This window comes from Anastrepha ludens, chromosome 5 (genome assembly GCF_028408465.1).
Source record: "Anastrepha ludens isolate Willacy chromosome 5, idAnaLude1.1, whole genome shotgun sequence".
NCBI classification, from domain to species: Eukaryota; Metazoa; Arthropoda; class Insecta; order Diptera; family Tephritidae; genus Anastrepha; species Anastrepha ludens.
The window spans coordinates 54,694,161-54,713,609 of record NC_071501.1 but is presented as its reverse complement, the minus strand read 5'-3'; the positions used below and the strand labels follow the sequence as shown (position 1 = coordinate 54,713,609).

Sequence of the window (19,449 nt, the reverse complement as noted above, 5' to 3'; positions counted from 1 at the left end):
CTCGTTACCGATTATTTTCCTTGCAATGGGGTTTTCATCATTTAACAGAATATATGAATGGCTTTTATCGAGCATATAACATAAGCAATATTTACAATTTCCTCTTTTAAGATTTCTATTTTGTATTTAAATTGTAGAAAAGATTCAACACACATAAGTATCACTTCCAAGGATTTTAACTACAATATATTATTTGTTACATATGAATATCCATAAGTTCATAAATGATTCTGCTCATTGCTGTTCTCTATTATTTTTATCTATTTTAAAATTATTCAAATGTGCTTTAATCTGCTATATTGTTAGGGATATGCAAGGAAAATGTCAATTTATTACAAACTTTCGTGTCCGAGTCATCATTTCAATTCTTGCTAACGTTTATTTCGTGTATTGTTTTAAAATTTTCTGTCTCTAATCTTGCGGTTGCTTTTCCTATTGTTTCCAGTTGAGAATTTGAGTAGTCCGAAATTCGTCCGTCCACGATACGATGTGATGTGTAGTATGAATTCTACTTTAATGTACTACTTGGTCCTTTCAGTTAATAGAGCTATTTTTGTTTTCCTTAACTACTTTCACACAATATTGAAATAATTTATTATATTAAATAAGACTTAATAACGATTTGTTACGATATTCAATATCCTTGCTCTGTTTTCCGCTGGTTCGATTAAATTACTTCGTTATGTTTTCTCGAATACTATTTAAAATAAACTAATAAATAAATATTATTTATTTTATAATTTTACACTCGTTTGCAAATTTGTCTATCATTTGCATTTTTATATGATTTTGACATTTCTTTACCTCCTATTCGTACCGTTTCGTTTCTGACCTCTCATCAAGTTTCAGGGCGCAATACGCAATACTTCATCTGAGGTCTATTCTATCATTCTACAAGGTGAAATCCAAAATAAACAAGACTGAGCCAAAATGGAAACGGCAGGAGCTTTGTTCTGATAACTTCGAGTTTATTTATTCAAAATAGTCCCCTCTGACCTCGATACATTGTGTTGCACGATCTAAAAGCTTTTCAAAAAAGTGTTTCGGGTCATTGACCGGAATATCCTTCAGGATGTCGGTACAAGCTTTTTAGATGACCTCTACGGACGTAAAATTTTCCCTTCATTGCCAATGCAATTTTCCGAATAGGTAGAAGTCACAGCCATATCAGGCGAATACGGAGAGTTATTGATGGTTAAAATGTGATATCTAGTCAAAAAATCAGTCACAAGAATGGACCGGTGAGATGGTGCATTATCATGCAATAAGCGCCAGCTTCCTCCTTCGCGATATTCAGGGCGAATTCGACGAATACGATGGAACAAACGCTTCAAAACGCCAAAATAGAAAATTGCATTGACGATTTGGCCCATTGGCACAAACTCCATGTGGACAATCCCCTTGGAATCGTAAAAACAAATGAGTATCGACTTGATTTTTGACTGCTCCAAACGCGATTTTTTGGGTGGTGGCTCATCTGGGCCTTCTATTCGGCACTTTGACGCTTTCAGGTTCATGTTGTAAACACCACGTTTCATCACCAGTTTCAATATTGTAAAGGAAGTTCTCGTAATTTTCTCACTTCTTTAATGAAGTCTTTCGAATGTTAAATTATGATCAATTTTTTATCCTCAGTTAACTTGTGCGGAATGAAACGTGCACAGATTTTTCGTAAGCCCAAATGATCAGTTAAAATGTGATAAATCGATGTTTTGGAGATATTCAACTTCGATTTCTTGAATTTCAACGATGATTTCGGTTCATTTTTGATAAATTTACGAACGTGTGTACTACTCATGAACTCTGGCACGAGAAAGATAATCATCGCCATAAACTTTTTTCATCAATTCAAATGTTTCGGTAAACGTTTTACCGATTTTAAAACAAAATTTGATATTAGCTCTTTGTTCGAAACTCATTTTTGTACCGATGACACAAACATACTGACACTTTAGACGCAATAGCTTGGCTTCCTCTGAACCGAATGTCACCAAGCTTTCACTGGAAATCAGCTAGGTATGTAACTTCCACTCATTAACACTAGATTTACCAGCTATTTAAATATACCTATTTCTACCAAAACCAGTCAAAATGACTGGTGTATAAGAAAAACTGCTTATTGTGACTTCCGATCTTCTCCACTCGTAAAAAAATACAAAAAAAGTTGAACAATATTAGTTGTAATAGATAATTGAATTTATAGACATCGTCAAATAGCAAAATACTTAATCGTTTAGAGTTTGTCGGTCACAATTTCTACATAGGTAGATTTTCATGTGTGTACACTCTCCGCATATATTTGTTTTGCATGTATTACAAATATATGTAGTCTGATCATTATTGCAATACTCTATTTGGTATCATTTGCGTAAAGAAACCGTGACACTTGTAATTGGAAAATTATATTCGTGTAGTTTTTGCCGTGACGTCTGAAATTTTGAAGCAAGTTCTTTTACTAATCTAAATACCTGCCCCCGACAGTCGGTTCTACGTTACGGGAACCAGATTTACTATATATCCGGTCAAGGACTGTCACTTCAGCAGCACTCCTCGTATATGTATGGGGAATGTTTTTGCTGCCACAACAACAACAACTAATCTAAACAGATAGTCTATGAGAATGTGAAATATTTTCTCCTGTTGTGTTTTTGTACAATATATTAAGCTGTTTATTCCGGCTATATTATAAAACGATACAGTTTCAGGTAATTTCTTAGCAGCTTTATCAATTTTGATGTGTTTAAGCTTTGTACTTAGTGTAAGCACTTTTTTATTTGGTATGCTTTTATAAACGGTTAGCGTGCATCTATCGGATTGGTACAAGGTTGAGAAATGTGGAAGTTTTCGAAAATTCCCTTTTGTTTGCATGTATTGTTCCAAACAACGAAGTATTTTTAGACCTTAATTTTGACGCCAAAGGAATACTTTGGTATACGTTTCAAGAAGTTTCATTACGACAAACTTGCTTGGGAGGTTGGTGCATTTCGAGACTCGTCTTTTTCTAAATACGGTTAGCCAAATTTCGTCTCTACTTCAGACGAGAGCCAAAAATGTATGCCAAATTTATGTGCTTTTTTTGGCATATACGAAGTAAATTTGTATCTGGTCTTCGTTGGAAACAGTTGCTCATCCACGGCAATATGAGCACCCGGTTTGAAGCAGTTTTGACTGTTTTCAATAACTTTGTCCTGAACTGCTGAAACTAGAGCATCCGTATGTTTGCAAACGTTGACTCCTCTGACTTCTTTTGTCGAAACGAGTGTATCGCAGAATCCGAATAAAATCTCGTATACACATGGTTGGTTGGTTTAAGTGGTGATTTTTCCATAATTCAACTAGCGCTTCCGCACCATTTTTTGAACATTCTCGTTACCAACTTGTTTGTCAGTTATTTACAGCATGACTATATCCAGTCTGTGCGGTTCAGGAACCTTATCAGGTCGTTGACATCTAAGCCAGACAGCTGTTCTAGACTCTTGAACAGCGGTTTACCCAGGGTTAACATTCTGTCCTTCCACAGGGCAGGGCATTCGCAGAGGAAGTGGAAGATTGTTTCCTCTTTTTCTGGTTGTTTACAACTGTGACAGTATGTGTTGTGAGGGATGCCCATTTTGGCTGCTTGTTCTCCCACAGACCAAACACCAGTTATGACTGCCGTTAGTCTCCAGGCGTCCCGTCGTTTCATGTTTATCAATGTTGACGATTGCTTAAGGTTGTAGGTGGGCCATAACGTTCTGCTAATTTTGCATTTTGTCTGGTCTCTCCATCTACAATCTGCGATTTTAGGGAAATTGCAATCTTGACTGCACCTAGTGGTATAAATACCGATTCTGCAAGAGCGTTATTTATGGCAGATCCCCTTCTTGCCAGTTCACCCGCTTTTTCATTACCTTCAATGCTCCGATGTCCTGGGACCCATATTAAGGTAACTTTGTGGTTTTCGCTCAAGATGGTAAGGCTAGTCCTGCTTTGTTCCACCACTTTAGAGGTTGTTGTAGCTGAACCCAGTGTCTGGATTGCAGCTTGGCTATCCGAAAAAATAGCGATATTACACATAGATTTGGAGAAAAATTATGGTCCCCACTTGTTGTTCTACAAATATTGAAGCCTGAAAGTATTTCCTCCGGACGCCCCATGTGGGAACAATATTGCAATAAATACCTTCAATTTTGCTTGCGTAATTATCCAGTTTTCCAAAACTCGAGAGGCTTCTAACTCAGTACAAATACTTAGGTATATGTTCCAAAATATGGTTGTAATAGAAACACAATAGCAACGGCTCAATGCTGATAACGAAACGAACGAAGCCACTTGACGATATAATCCTCATGATTCTGCCGAAATCACACGTTTCTGCATAGAAACATGCACCAGTAATTTTGACTGGTACACCAGTACCAAATGTCAATAGCAAAAAAAAATATTTTGTAGATTCTATTCTATCATTCTAGAAACTAATTCAATGATTCTTAAACTACTATTTCTAATAGTTTTTTTAAGTTGCGACGGCCTCCGTTTTTCTTGATGCGATGTAACGAAACCTTTCCACTTGACTACTGAGGTGACACCCAATATTTAGGGATTATTTTGGTATTGGTGTATCGTAGACTTTCACCTTAAACTATGTTTTGACCTTCTTCGATCAGGTGGTAAATAGGGTCGCCGTTGGTTTAGTGGAGGAAAGCTGGCGATTCTCGTTCACTTTAGAGCACACACACAGAACAGCACACAATAGTCAGCATATGAAATCAGTGAAACTTCCTCTGGTGGTTGAGAAAGCTTCGATGTACAGAAGTTGAAAAGCAAGGCTGAAAGAACACCACCCTGCGACACTACTGGCTTTATCCCTCTCTGTTTTTAATTTTACTCTCGAAATATGAATCACGAATATCGACTCCATATGTGGTGCGTGGACAAACTCTTCCGGCGAGAGGGTCGACTGTTGAATAGCGTTCAATACGTCCAACGCTACTTAAGACAGTCCTCTCGCAGAGATAGTTTTGGTTAAGCCCACCATTTATCCGTGTATTTATGGCGGTAAGGTCTGTAGTGGTACTGTGCACTTTACGGAAGCCATGCTGATTTGTAACTTGTCAGGTATTTCGAGAAGTCTTGCATTCGTCACTTTAGCTTAGATTTCACTGATCTCTATATGTTTAAACTACTGTTCACTTCCGAGAGAAATTAGAATAAGCCGTCTTCATATGGAGACCATATTTTATCTGTCATATAAAACGGCTTTAGAATGTTCAAAGAACTTCTATGCACTTTGATCTTCCGTCGCTACGATTTCAACAACCGGTACCTTCCTATATTGCTAAGCGTGTGTTAATTAATTTAAAATATCTAAATAGTAGAAGAACTACGAGTATTCCATCATTAACATTTATTTTTGCCATATTTACTTTAATATTCCATCTAGCAACCTCCGAAAGCATGATATTTATTAGATCGAACAAGAACAATATATGCTTCTTATTCACCAATTGCTAGAGTGAAAATGAAATTCAAATTCTTTTGACATACATTTTTCTATACCAAAATCTAGATTTAAGTATTTAGTTACTGAGTGAACTAGTATAATTAGTAATTATATTGTAATTGTTAACTGTAAATACTCTACAAGGAATTTTTATTTTATAATTTATTAACGTTATTCTTTATTTAAATTTATAGAAAAAATAATAATTTTACGATGGTTTACTGAAACAAGTTAGCATTCCTTATTTAAATGCATAGAAAAAATTAATGTTATGATGGTTTACTGCAACAAGCTAGCAAAAAAATCGATTCGACTAAGCTACTAGCTTACTAAAAGAATTTAAAAAATCAATGAGATCGATATAATTTTATTCACAGGGGATTCGCCTGTAACACTTTTAAGCTGAAAATTTAAAAGGTTTTACACCATTGTATTTAGTGCCCTGGAACTGAAAGGTACAAATATCTATGTATATATAATATTATTGGCTCGTACATAGTTTGCTGGGTGTTTGGCCGAGCTACTTCTCCAATTTGTGGTATGTATTGCTCCACAAACGGAGAGACCTACATTTTTATACTCCGAACGTCATAACGGCTTTGACGTGATAACGTCTTATAATTCGATTTAGCCGGCTGCACGCACGAAAAAATGTGTCGTTATCTTACTCATGCGTCGTTACCTTGCTTGAACTGCAAGCGAGAGCGCGGAACGATCGACAAAGAGCACAATCGGCCCCCGCATTCGGCAACGTTCGACATCTGGCTCTGTCCTATTTGAGTGAGCATTTCCATTTTTCACGTTTGTGTAAAGGTAACTTGACCTATTCCATTGCAATTCCATTTACCTCCTTCTCTATATCCATACAAAATATCTATCAAACAAAAACATTTTTTTTTGAAAATTGCAACCATTACATCAGTATTTTCTTATGACGTTGTCACGTTAAACTATCGTCAGTAAACCGACTTTACAGACAACCTCTTTTTTTAAAAGGAGTTTTTTCTTGGCAGAAATACCCTCGGGTGGCGACCCCTATTAGAAACCCATTCGGTGCAAAGCTTATCGCAACAAAGTCTTATTATCAAGCACATATAAATGTATTAAATAATAAAAAGAATAACACAACTTTTTTTAAAGCCAATATTCTTAAAGTAAAAATAATACTACTTCCACATATTTACCTGCATGCATATTGCCTTAGTTAGTTTAATTTCGTGTAGGGCCGTGGGTAGGTTTAATTGCAATGCACGGGATGAACGAGATAAAGTGACTACCATTAAGTATATATCGATGGCCGCATTTGATAACCGAGTCAAGATATACTGTTCATGGACAATATTTTTACCATATTTCAACAGAAGTTCTTCAACAGTTTTCCCAAACATTTCAATACACTGAGCGGTTTTTTGAGCATGAGTCTGCAATTCTGGCGCTACAAAAGGTGTTAAGTCAACTACACTAAATCCGATCGTTGATGAAACTCTCTTCGATATCTCACTCGATAAAATTCCAAAATTAGCGGCAGGATTTTTAAAAGCTTTCTGCAGAAGTTTTAGATTGGATGCGGCATACTGAATGCCTGTGAGCGATACGAAAAGTCTCAAAATATCGTTAGTACCTTCAAATATACGGAAAATTCTGAGATCTCGTAGTACGCGTTCTAATCCGGTCTCCTTCATATAGCCCATACCTCCTAATATTTGAATAGCTTCGTCGCAAACATACCAAGCAGACTCAGATGCAAAAATTTTCGATATCGCAGCTTCCAAATGATATTCTTTACTTCCTCTATCCATATTTTGCGATATAGCATAAGCCATTGACTCGGTTGCATATTGAAGCATTGTCATTTGGGACAATTTTTCCTGTATTGAACCATATTCTTTTATTTTATTTCCAAACTGCACCCGATTATTTGCATGTTCGACAGCTTTTTGTATGCAAAATTTCATTGTACCGGCTAATGTTGCGCCCATTCCAAATCTGCCGTTGTTCAATATGGTCATGGCCACTTTAAAACCTTCGCCTTCCTCTCCCAAAACATTCTCGACAGGAACTTTAACATTCTCAAAATATACTTCCGTTGTATTCGACGCTTTTATACCCATTTTCTTTTCTGGTGGTCCACTAGTTACACCTCCAAATGATCTCTCTACGATAAAAGCTGTCACCTGAAAACCAGATTCATAGATTTTTAAACTCTGTTCATAAACTCATTTGCAAATACGCCTTAAATAAATTGATAGTAATGAAAATTTAAAGTTTTATTATATCAATAAATGTAACATTTTTCAGATATTTATATAACCATTGAATTGATAATTCCAACTTTTTAGACAGGCAGAATCCATCTATTTTATTGTATCTGCTGGAAAGAAAGTCACTGCATTTTAGTAATGATTTGTTGTCTTTTTCATTATTTCACTGCATTCATTGCGGTTTAATAATAAAGAAAAGCTACAAAAATTAAATGCGTTACTGCTGATTGAAGATTAAAGTTGCGCTTCTGAATATGAAGTATTTGCAAACGGATTACATTTTACAGTGATTACCTTCGACCGAAGTATCTCGAAAATAATTTATAAATCAAAAAGTACTGAGTTGTCCCTTCGAATAACAACCAAACCAAACTGAAAAAAGACCCCTTTAAAGATAACTGCGAATTTCCTTACTGACAGCATTTTTTTAAATCTTGAATTACATACTTATACATACATTCAGTCAAATTGGAGTGCATGCTGTACATATGGCATAATACACTTCGTGCCGAAAACAACTACTCTAAAGTATTCTCTCCCCTGCTGTAAAATCATACATCATTTTTCAATAAATTTTGTTCACTCTTTTCCATACCGTTTTAGAAGCTAATGGCAGCAGAGTAGTCAAGAATGAATAGGAGATTTGGCCATTCAAGGCAGAATTGTGAGTGACTTTGACTGCTACGTAACAGGGGAGTTGACTTGAATTTCCCCATTCACACGTATTGTTACGCTCTTCAAATCAATCCTTGTTCACACCATGGATAACTAAAAGCGGGACTCTCTCTCTTTCTATGTGAGAGCGCTCAGGAACTTGATTGAGTATACAGCAACATTCCCTGGGCTAATAAACAGCTGATGCACGAAATAGCGAGCTTTCAGAAAGGCGCCAAAAATAACTGACGTCAATTGCCCATTTATGCGTTAATAACTCGATGCACATATTTTACATGATTTTACATTCAAATAACAGAGAAAAATGAAATGGATGAAATCAAATATTAAAATTAGTGAAAGGTTGATATTTTAAGCTAATAAAATAGTTTAAAGCGTTACCATAATTAAAAAACTACCATTTTTCATATTTAAAATAATTTGTTTTCAAATAAATTCAATTAAAACAAAATAAATTAAGCCCTTGTTTTTAGAATTTTCACAAAGTATCTTATATTCTTTCCGGATTCTACTTTTAATTAATTTACATACATATTCTCGTGTCACCTGTGCACAGCGAAAATTTGTGGTTGCTTGAATAACATTGCATTATAAAAATTTCAAATGCAATAAATTGCAAATGCGTATTTGATTAGTAACTAAAAGCCAATAATGATTTTTTAAGTCCATAACCCACAAAGCATCCTCTTTTATATTCATGAGTTCATCTTCAAAGACACAGTAGTCAGATAGCCGTAGACTGAGATTTAGTTCTCTATGTATTCCAGGAACAGTTTTCAGAATTGATTTGTTTATTTTCATAAACCGAATTTATCGTTGCGTAAAGCAGAAGCAATTATAATGAAAAGTGGTGTTAATTTATCCAAAGACACGATTTGAGGACGTGCAGAAGCCCTCAAATTCGGAGCACATTAAAACAGCCGCTGCTCTCATTATCACACAATTGAAAAAGACTTGCATTGGCTAAAGTGAATTCACAGAGTTCATGTTTGGGTCTGCTTCTCCGAAAAATAATTTGGTCGTTTATTTGAGTTTACCGCTAATTTGAATGCTGTTTTGATGAATAAAGTTTACCAAAAAGCATTATTACTGTCAGCTGCGAAGAGGTTTAGAAGAAGTGGCCAACCTTGGATTTTACAAGAAGACAACGATCACAAGCATCGAAGCCTAAGGTGTATAGAGTGGAAACAGAAAAATGGGATTGAAATGTTGGAGTGTTCTTCAGAGTCCGCTGATGTCAACTCTATTGAAAATGTTTGGGCAAAAGTTAAGCCAAAATTCAGAGGAAAACAAATATGAACGGTCAAACAGTTATCGAGGCATATTCGGCTGATTTGCGCAGAAATTAACACAAAGTATGACTCGAAAATGTGAAGTCATTATTGGTAATGTTGGGGAATATACATTTTATCGAATATACATATAGCGTATAATAAATATTATTAGCCCATGCAATGCAGTTTGTTAGAATCGAATTGGTCAAATAGTTTCTAAGTTATGACGGTTACGCTTCTATTAGACAAACTGTATAAGCTCTACATATATATTATATAAATAATTGGCGCGTACACCCTTTTTGGGTGTTTGACCGAGCTCCTCCTCCTATTTGTGGTGTGCGTGTTGATGTTGTTCCACTAATGGAGGGACCTACAGTTTCAAGCCGACTCCGAACGGCAGATATTTTTATGAGGAGCTTTTTCAAATACACTCGGAGGTTTGCCATTGCCTGCCGAGGGGCGACCGCTATTAGAAAAATGTTTTTATTAATTTTGGTTTCACCGAGATTCGAACCAACGTCCTCTCTGTGAATTCCGAATGGTACTCACGCACCAACCCATTCGGCTACGGCGGTCGCACCTTCACTAAAAAGAGTTATTACATTGCTATGGAAACTAATGGAAACGCAAGTTTTGGAAAAAAAACCAACTAAACCTTTCCCTGTTTCGGATAAATTTATGCTCAGTTTTTAAATGTAAGTTAATGCTTTTCTTTATTAAGGTCAAGTTTAAGGTTTAAGCAGTCAACGTACCTTATCTTTTTTTTCTCCAGTTTTCGAATCGACTTGCTCTGTTTGTGCAAATACTGTCATAACTTCAGCAATTCCCCCATTTGATATCCAGATTTTAGACCCATTTAAGATAAAATGTTTCCCGTCATCACTTTTTACAGCACGTGTCTTTATCGAACCAGCATCTGAACCAGAACTGGGTTCAGTAAGAGCGAATGCTGCATACACTTTCCCGGCCGCTAATTTGGATAGGTATTTATCTTTCTGTTGCTGAGTACCAAATAATAATATTCCTTTATATCCAATACTTTGATGAGCCCCAATAGTTATTCCAACGCCAAGATCAGTAGCACCCAATATCTCACATAGACGTCCATATTGTGTATTACAAAGTCCCAAGCCACCATATTCTTCGGGAACTTGAATGCCAAATGCTCCAAGTTCCCATAATTGATCAAGTACGGATTCATCTATCGATGAGTTTTCGTCATTTCGTGCAGCGTTATTCACTTCCTGAAAGGAAAATGATATTTTGTTTATTTATTATAGTATCGTAAAATTACATTAAGTAGTAACGAACTTAAATTTTGGCCTTTTTTACAAAATAAGTAGGTAATGTCTCTGGTGGGCCAGCGACTTGAGGAGTTTGTTGAGGTTTTCGAACTCAGTGACAAAAGCGGTTCTATGCGCGGAGATGGAGAGCAAAAACTATCGAAATGAACACCCAGTAGCTTGGGATTGTTTACTTCCAATGATAGTTTAACCTCATTCGTCAGGGTTTACCACCTTCGCCCAGGTCATCGTAGATTTAGTGGGGTGCAGTAAAAAAGAGTGAAAGATTGGAGAGGAAAACCGAACAATCGTCTACCTATGTAATCAAGGTCTATTTTAGGCAATTGCGTACATAAGACTACATTAAGACTCACACCAGAAATGGTGAAAAAGGGTACGTTCGCGAAAATGTATAGCTGCAGCAATACAGCAACCCTGTTGCTTATTTTGCACTACACTGCTGATACTCAGCATTAAATACATAACAATTACGCTTACCTTTCTTTTTCCATTGCATTAGTGTTAAGCTTGCAGACAAAAATTTTGTGTTGCCGGTTATTGAGGTTATTTGCGCGCGTGATGAGAAAATAGAACGTTTGACTTTTGCAAGTGTTGCCACAGATTCAAGAAGAACGTGATACTTTGCAAAATTTGCAACACTGCTGTTCTGATTGCCATCGCGAACGTACCCAAAGCTTCTCCAAACACTTAACAAATATATGTACGTTTCAATTATACGAATATATATTTCGCAAGCGATTTTTTTTTTATTTCTGTTAAGGATTCTGATTAGCAAAAAAAATTGGTTTAAATGTTTCTTAAAAATGGAAATATAGGACTTTAAAAATCTTACAGAAAGTGCAGTTGCTAGCAAACGCGCATCTAACTTATACTCACACAAGTATTCAATTGTGCTAACATAATAATATGTTGTCTCTATTGTTCTTGGATAAGAGGTTATCAAAAGTGATACGGTCATTGTGTTAGTCCGTTCAAGTGAGTTGCTCTGCAAAAGTCGTCCAATAGGAGATTGAGCAAATTCAAACAAAAGTTGATACTTGGCGTGCATTATACAACAAAATAATTTGCAACGAAGTTTATGTTTTTGTTATTCCGTTGTACGGTTGGGCGATAAATCTTTGTGTGTATTCAAAAATATTCAAATGAAACAAGAGCATTTTAAAAAATGTATTGTTACGAATTCGTTGCGTTAAATTCCAAATAAATGTCTCACAATAATTCCTCTGAGTGCGATCACTAGATTGTCCAATAAAAGTCAAAAATTAATGGCAACATAATTTGCTTTACTTTACATGTATACGTTCAAGTATAGTGCCCAATCTGAAATCTTCCCAGGATAGGTATGCATAAGTCTGATTGCGTTGCCACTAGCCCGAAATTTGTATTTTTTTTTCAACGTTAGCCACCGTTAGAAGAAGAGGGTGGACCTCACAACCAATTTATTATGGACGGTTTGAAGCCCATCTTTTACATACATCTATTTTGCATCCATATAGGGCAGTGACCGTTTTTTGATTTCTCTTGATTTACCGATATGCAGAATATAAAACTTGTAGAATTTTCTTTTGCGCTGCACCGACATAAATTTTATTTTATTTATTATAAGCTCGAATTTACAAACTTTCAATAAAGACGTCCTCATTAAGCGGAATTCCCATGAAAACGCCTTAGAATATGCATTTCATTCTCGCGCTGGTTCGCGACTCCATTTTTGTCAACACATTTCTTTTTATTATGAAGTAAAACAAATCATAATTCGATTAACTTCGGTGTTAAGGCTTGTTTACAATATTTATTTATTATATTGTTACATTTTTATCCAAATAAACCGTCTCACAATAATTCCTCTGAGTTCGATCACTGGACTGCTAAATAGAAGTCACAACCTAATGGCAACTCAACTTGCTTTATTTAATTTCAACACTTATTCGCTTTACTTTACGTTTACAAATTCGCACGTTTAACTTACGACTGAATGATTTGTGCGCATGTACCTCTGCTGATATAGTACATATACCTAATAACTATCATAATTTTTAGATGTGACAACTCGTATTTTCTGGAAACTTTTTTTCGTGTAGCATTCATGTTATTGCTTTAGTATCTCATTTCTTCGATATTGGTGCCAGTTGTTTCGCGAATATTCGTGATTGTCCACAGCATATATGATTGGTGTCTACATCCGTTGTTTATTGCTCCGCTGAGCTCTTCCTGCAATTTGCGGAGGACGTCTTGATGGAGCTGTAGCGAGGCAACTATTTGTTTGTACTTCGCTTCCACAGTGGGTTTCTAACCCGTGCACTACCTAAAGATAACGACACACCAATCCATTTGGCTGCGGCATCCGCCGTTAAACTTATTATTACTCTTACAATTAATTAATTGGAAAACTACAATATTCAATGATGTTATTACCGCTCAGAAATTAGAAAACAAAACGAAGTCAAAATACCTTGTTGACAGCTAATATGTATGATAATAAAATATATACATATGTGCTGGCAGTGCTACCACGGTACTATCCTTTCACGATTGTGTGTGGAGCATACGAAGTCATCCCTCCTGCCTAGGATTATGTTGATGTTTACTGTCAACACTTTAATACTGGAACGATCTATAACACCGTAAGAACCAGTGTAAGATGCTTCCCTAAGCTGACGGACTGTGGCTGTCCTTACGAGTGCATGTAAACAATTTTTCATAAAATGCTCGACGCAACCCAAGAAATATTTATAAAAGGATGAAGTGATATTGTGAAATATTGTTACATTTCAAATATATAAGTCTACTAGCGTACCCTCGCCCGCTTCGCTAGGCGATAAATTCAATGATTTGCTGATAGAGAATAAAATTAATACGAAACAAAGCAAATTCTTTGATACAATTTCATTCGAACTTTATTGTAACACTTTTTGGTAGACAACGTTTTTGGTTTTTCCATCTTTCGCGTAAATGCATAATGACGATGGTTTGCCTACTAAGCTACATACATACAATTGACCATGAGAAAAAATTGGGTATTCTAAACTAATACCGCACATTTGTAGAGACTGCCCTTGCGCCTTATTAATTGTCACAGCGAAGGCAAGGCGAATAGGGAACTGCAAACGTTTGAAATCGAATGGTAAATCCGTCGGAATCAGTGGAATTCTGGGTATCAAAACGTCTTCTCCTTTGTACTTCCCTTTCAAAATTGTTGCTTCGATAACGTTACCCATTAGCTTCTTCACAGCGAGTCTGGTACCGTTGCAAAGTCGTGGCACATTAATGTTGCGCAGCATAATAATCGGTGCTCCAATTTTTAATCGTAAATTATGAGGTGGTAGGCCTGGCAAATGGAGTGAGTTTAAGAATTCAGTTGGATAATTTACGACATCATCTTGATCAGTAATAGTGTCCATTGACTTACTTATATGCAACTATGTCACCAGGTATTTGATCCAAAATAGCTACATTTATATCATTGACGTCCTTATTTTTCCCAGCTAAAATTTCTCTTTCGCTGAGCCAATCATGGTTTTTGTAATGTTGAACTATGTTTGGAAATACACTCTGTATCAATGCCTCTTTAGACTGTGCAAAGTGCAGAATTTGTTAGGCAATGTAATCATTCCTGTTGGATCGACAGACATTTGGCCATTTCTGATTTTCAGTAATTGGTGTGAAAATTCAGCTGCTGACGGATCGTTCTGTAGTTGAACACGTACGTTTGTAGCAAGTGTAAGCGTGTTTACATGTCTCCATAAATACGATGATTTTAAGCATGCATTGATTTCATCTGCAGCCGTGGATTTTGGGATCACAGGTAAGGTTTGCCTGAAATCTCCAGCCAATAAAATCATGGCACCTCCAAAGACTGTTTGGCTTCCTCGTAGATCTTTCAAAGTTCTATCAAGTGCTTCCAATGGTTTCTTGTGTGCCATAGTACACTCGTCCCATACGATGAGCTTACATACTTTAAGAACTTTTGCTATTCCAGATGTTTTCGAAATATTACATGTTGGTGTTTCATTTACCTGCATATTCAAAGGCAACTTTAATGCAAAATGTGCTGTGCGACCGCCTTCCACTAATGTAGCCGCAATTCCGGAAATAGCGAGTGCCAATGCAACGTTATTATCTGATCGAATTGTTGCTAATATCAAAGAAATCAAAAAGGACTTTCCTGTTCCCCCAGGAGTATCCAAGAAAAACAATCCACCAGTTCCATGGCTAACATTATTCATGATTGTATCACCAACAGCAACATGGGTAATTAAATTTCGTTAAATTTGATGTTACAAATGTGTTTAGTTCATTACAATCATAATGGTATTCACGCTCCAGTTCTCGATTGAGAACTTCGGATTGTGTTTTCGTTTCGTGATGAACAATTTCCGTCTTTGACTCGTTGTTCGTTGAATTTTCATCTGAAACAACAATCACATTGTCCTCATGGATCTGAATTCCCATGTCTTCAAACACGCTCATATCGTTGGAGTTATCTGAATTTTGTGTATTCATGTGTTCATCCTCTTCGGTAAATAAATCCACAACTTTATTTAAATCTGCCATTGAAAATGTAATGTAATTTTTTTTAATTCGTATCAATCCGGGAACAATGTATTCTATTGTAATCTTATCGATGTGAATACCCAAAGAAAACTGTCAACACACAACGCCTATAGATTTACCAGGTCTGCTTGAAACTGCAAAAACAAAAAAAAACAAATTTTTTCTGCCACATCACATGGGGAAAGGTATAAAGTGGTGTGCTCTGGTGTGCGGTATTCGTAAACAAACCGTTTGAACTATTCCTTTGCACTTACAAAATGTATATCTCGTTTGACGTAAACCCAAAAACAACTTCTGTCAAATTCTCTGAGAGGCGAATAACTGTTTTCTTGTCTGGCAAACCTTGGTAAATCTATCATCCTTGCCTCGTTTGACGTAAACCCAAAAACAACTTCTGTCAAATTCTCTGAGAGCCGAATAACTATTTCTTGTCTGGCAAACCTTGGTAAATCTATTATCCTTGGTCAACACACTTGTTGCTCTCACAAATGAACTGCACACAAAACACAAATCAGTAGTTCGGCGTTCGAGTATGTGTACTAAAGCATTTCTCTTCATAAAGAGCCTACAAACCTCTGTGTTTATGTTTACTCTCCGTCGAAAAAAATTTGCAACTTAGCAACACGACACAAATCGTTTCACAATAACGAAAAATTCGTATATATATTCAAAAAAAGTTGTACACATAAAATTAATGTTAATTCGAAACTTAATCTAAGAATCGAGCAAGTTCTGCGGCAATTTTCACTAAAAACACAATTTGTACAATATTTTGATTTTTTCTTTTTTTTATATGAAGAAAATATTAAACAAAAAATTTTTTTTTGCTAAAAACCTTCCCCTAGTGGATCCCTATAATATGAAAAAAGAACGAATAAAATTGGCCTCGTATCGGCCCAAAAAAATGCGTACAAACGAACATCATTTCATTTTTATATATAGGTATAGATATAGATATATGCTACATTGTGCACTAACCAATGGTAAACAAATCTTCTAAAAATGGTTCGTCAGATGGTTGATTGAACAGAATAAAGATGCATTATTGCCCGTGTTAGAAGTGGCGTTCAAACAAAACCTGCAAGATTTACGCATAAGTGTTTTAAAAATTGTTTATCCAAGATTCTTGTCTTAGGTGCTTAAATGTATATTTCAACTACTGCATCCTACACGAAAAGTTCCCTTTGAGTACCAATAAATGTTCACACACGTCCTGCAATCAATTTTTGAACGTCAGAATACGGACACTCACTAAATAAACAACATTGAAGAAGATTATAGTATTATAGGCGATCTCATACTAAACCCTAGCTTTGGTACACTAAGGCATTTGGTTAGCTACAAATTGGAAACAAATTCAGTTGCTTGTTTTTTGCTTTTGTATCCCAATTTTGTTGTAGCTATTTCACAAATGGCACCCGATAGATGGATAAAATCGGCGAGCATGATGTAAGTACAGAATTATGTGCCAATACTGTATGTAAAACGATCAATCATAATCAAAGAAATGCATCTATCTCCTTTAGACTATAATCGACAAGGTAAAGAAATCCATTGTTTACGTTTGACACGCAACTCGAGAAGCAGCGAAACAATTTTGACTCGTAAATGTGTGATAATAGAATAGCGGTTTTTAAAATGTGCTTCGGAATTTGAAGTTCTCTGCACGTGTACTTCCTCGAATCGTGAGTTTGGATACATTAACACCACTTTTCCTTAAAACTGTTTCAGCTTCACGTAACGATTAAATTTGGCTTTGTCACAAACTAATTAATAATACTCCCCATATTGCTTTGGACAGGTATTTTTTTGGGTCTTATCTGAGGTAGTCGTCAACATTTTTAACTTCGGTATACCGTTGCACCCATTTATTTATAAACGTTGTCGACTTCTTCAAATATTTTGCTGCAGATACACGTGACATTTTTGAACCTTTAGGGTGAGTACATAGGAACGCTGCTTAAAATGGTTCTTTATACGTGGAACTCATATTGTAAAAACAACGAACCCTTTCTAAATTCCCCACAAAACTAACAAATTGCGCAACGCAAATTGCGAAAAGGATGCACCTATTTAGCAGAACCTAACCGAGGGCTATTTGTGAAATTTATACAGTGTCCTCTTATAATATACCGTCACAAGTTTTGGCCATCTCCAGAAAAATTGTGGCTTGTAGAATTTTAACTTTAGCTGCCACATCATGGGGCATTCAGCAGCAGAATTGTGTCCGGCAACGAACACGTTACATTTTTTCTTATATCACCAACACAATCTCAGTTTTGTTGTAAACAGTCATTTTTTTAATCTGTCTTGATTCTGCTGATTTGCATACTTTGTATTATTGCCCTATGAATAAACCCAGCAATTATTTTGTGAAATGTTCAGCGGATGCATCAATCAATATGCGTGGGCTTTCACACTCAATTTCTTTACATGGCGCCATAGAACTAATTATTTGAGACATATATATAGTACATTAAATTATTAGGCGGGTGCTGAATGTGGTATGTGCAATTTCATTCCCTAATACAATAGTTTGGTTGGCAAAATCAGAAAAATTGTGCCTATACCTCCAGGTGTACAATCCGGAACTTAGATTTCCGATTGTTTGCATTATTATATGGAACATTATTTTCAACAATTATATTTTTCTGTTATGTTTCTGATTATATTTTTTCCAGTAAAACAATGTTTAATGCAATACATACCATATAATTTTTTTATGTGATTCAATTGAGTGGACTATAAATAAATACAAAAGATGCTGTTTCCGAAATAAAATTAGTATGTCGTTGCAAAAATCTGTTTGAAAGTTAAACGGTGAATGTGTACAATTAGGCGTTTGAGCCAGTGTATATTCTCAATCGAAACCAACGCTTTTTATACACGATTAGTGTAAATTGTAGGCTCGGACTCGTAATCTTGTAATTTTTGTATTTCTCACAAAGATGTTTCAGATTGGATGGGAAAACACGTTATGATAATATGGCAAATAACGTGCATATGTGCTTTGGTTGAGCAGAATTCGATACAACAGTCTCCTCATGTGCATCACTTGCAAGGTTTATTTCTTGTTAAGCTTCTCGATACGTCACACATAGTTAACCATTTACTGTTCTTGGAAGTTTTTCGTACCTTCACTAACAGTGGTGAGTAAAAACATGCTTGATTGGTTGGTTGAACTGTGTACAGACAACCTAATGCGTCGGCCGAATATAACTTCGGGTATCCTGCAACTGATTTGTCTTATTTACGGCGTTGAGACTTTCGCTGATGAATGTGTATTATTTTGGTACTTCTAACTAAATAGCATTGCTGCGAAAAAATCATCTGTGTACAAATTGAAGAACGCATACTTTTGTGGTTTTCTTCTAATGTTGGTTTTTTTTCTCCTCCCGAAACTTTGCCGTTAAGTAATACGTCGGGAGGTTCGCCTTTCGGACCCGTTCTTCATCACGCAGCGTTTTCATTATACGTGCTGCTACACCACTTAATGCTCGCCATTTTCCAGGTTTGTCGCACATTTGCATCGTAAGGTTTGCCTCTGTGGGATGCTCACCAAAAACCCTGCAAAGGCCTTCTCTTTCGGTGTCGAAACGGGGGCACTCTCTGGTTCGTCAGGGCAGATCAGGGCCAAAAGGGACGTTTTCCTAATTAAAGCGTAAGCATTCGGAACTAAATAATCTATATGGCTACTTAATGTGAGTTTAGAGTCGAAAAATACCCCTAGATCTTTAATTTAGTCCATAGTTTTCAGTTTAGACTCCGAAATATTATACATAGGTATAATCCATGGTATTTAATTTTCTTGTATGTGCCATCCCATTTGAATGTAAACATAAATCAGATGATTGACAGTTTTGAAATATTATATATGCGATGAAAGTCTGTTATTA

At 36.0% G+C, this 19,449-nt stretch overlaps 1 protein-coding gene across 1 annotated transcript in view; it reads right to left on the bottom strand.

Moving 5' to 3' along the window:
• The window catches only part of LOC128865223 (very long-chain specific acyl-CoA dehydrogenase, mitochondrial), a 36,891-nt gene that overhangs the window by 1,090 nt on the left and 16,352 nt on the right, over positions 1-19,449 (bottom strand). Inside the window, exons 3-4 of the mRNA XM_054105349.1 lie at positions 10,448-10,939; positions 6,667-7,656 (exon numbers count right to left, since the gene is read on the bottom strand). Coding sequence (XP_053961324.1) covers positions 6,667-7,656; positions 10,448-10,939 — 1,482 coding nt within the window. The remainder of the gene's footprint in view (positions 1-6,666; positions 7,657-10,447; positions 10,940-19,449) is intronic.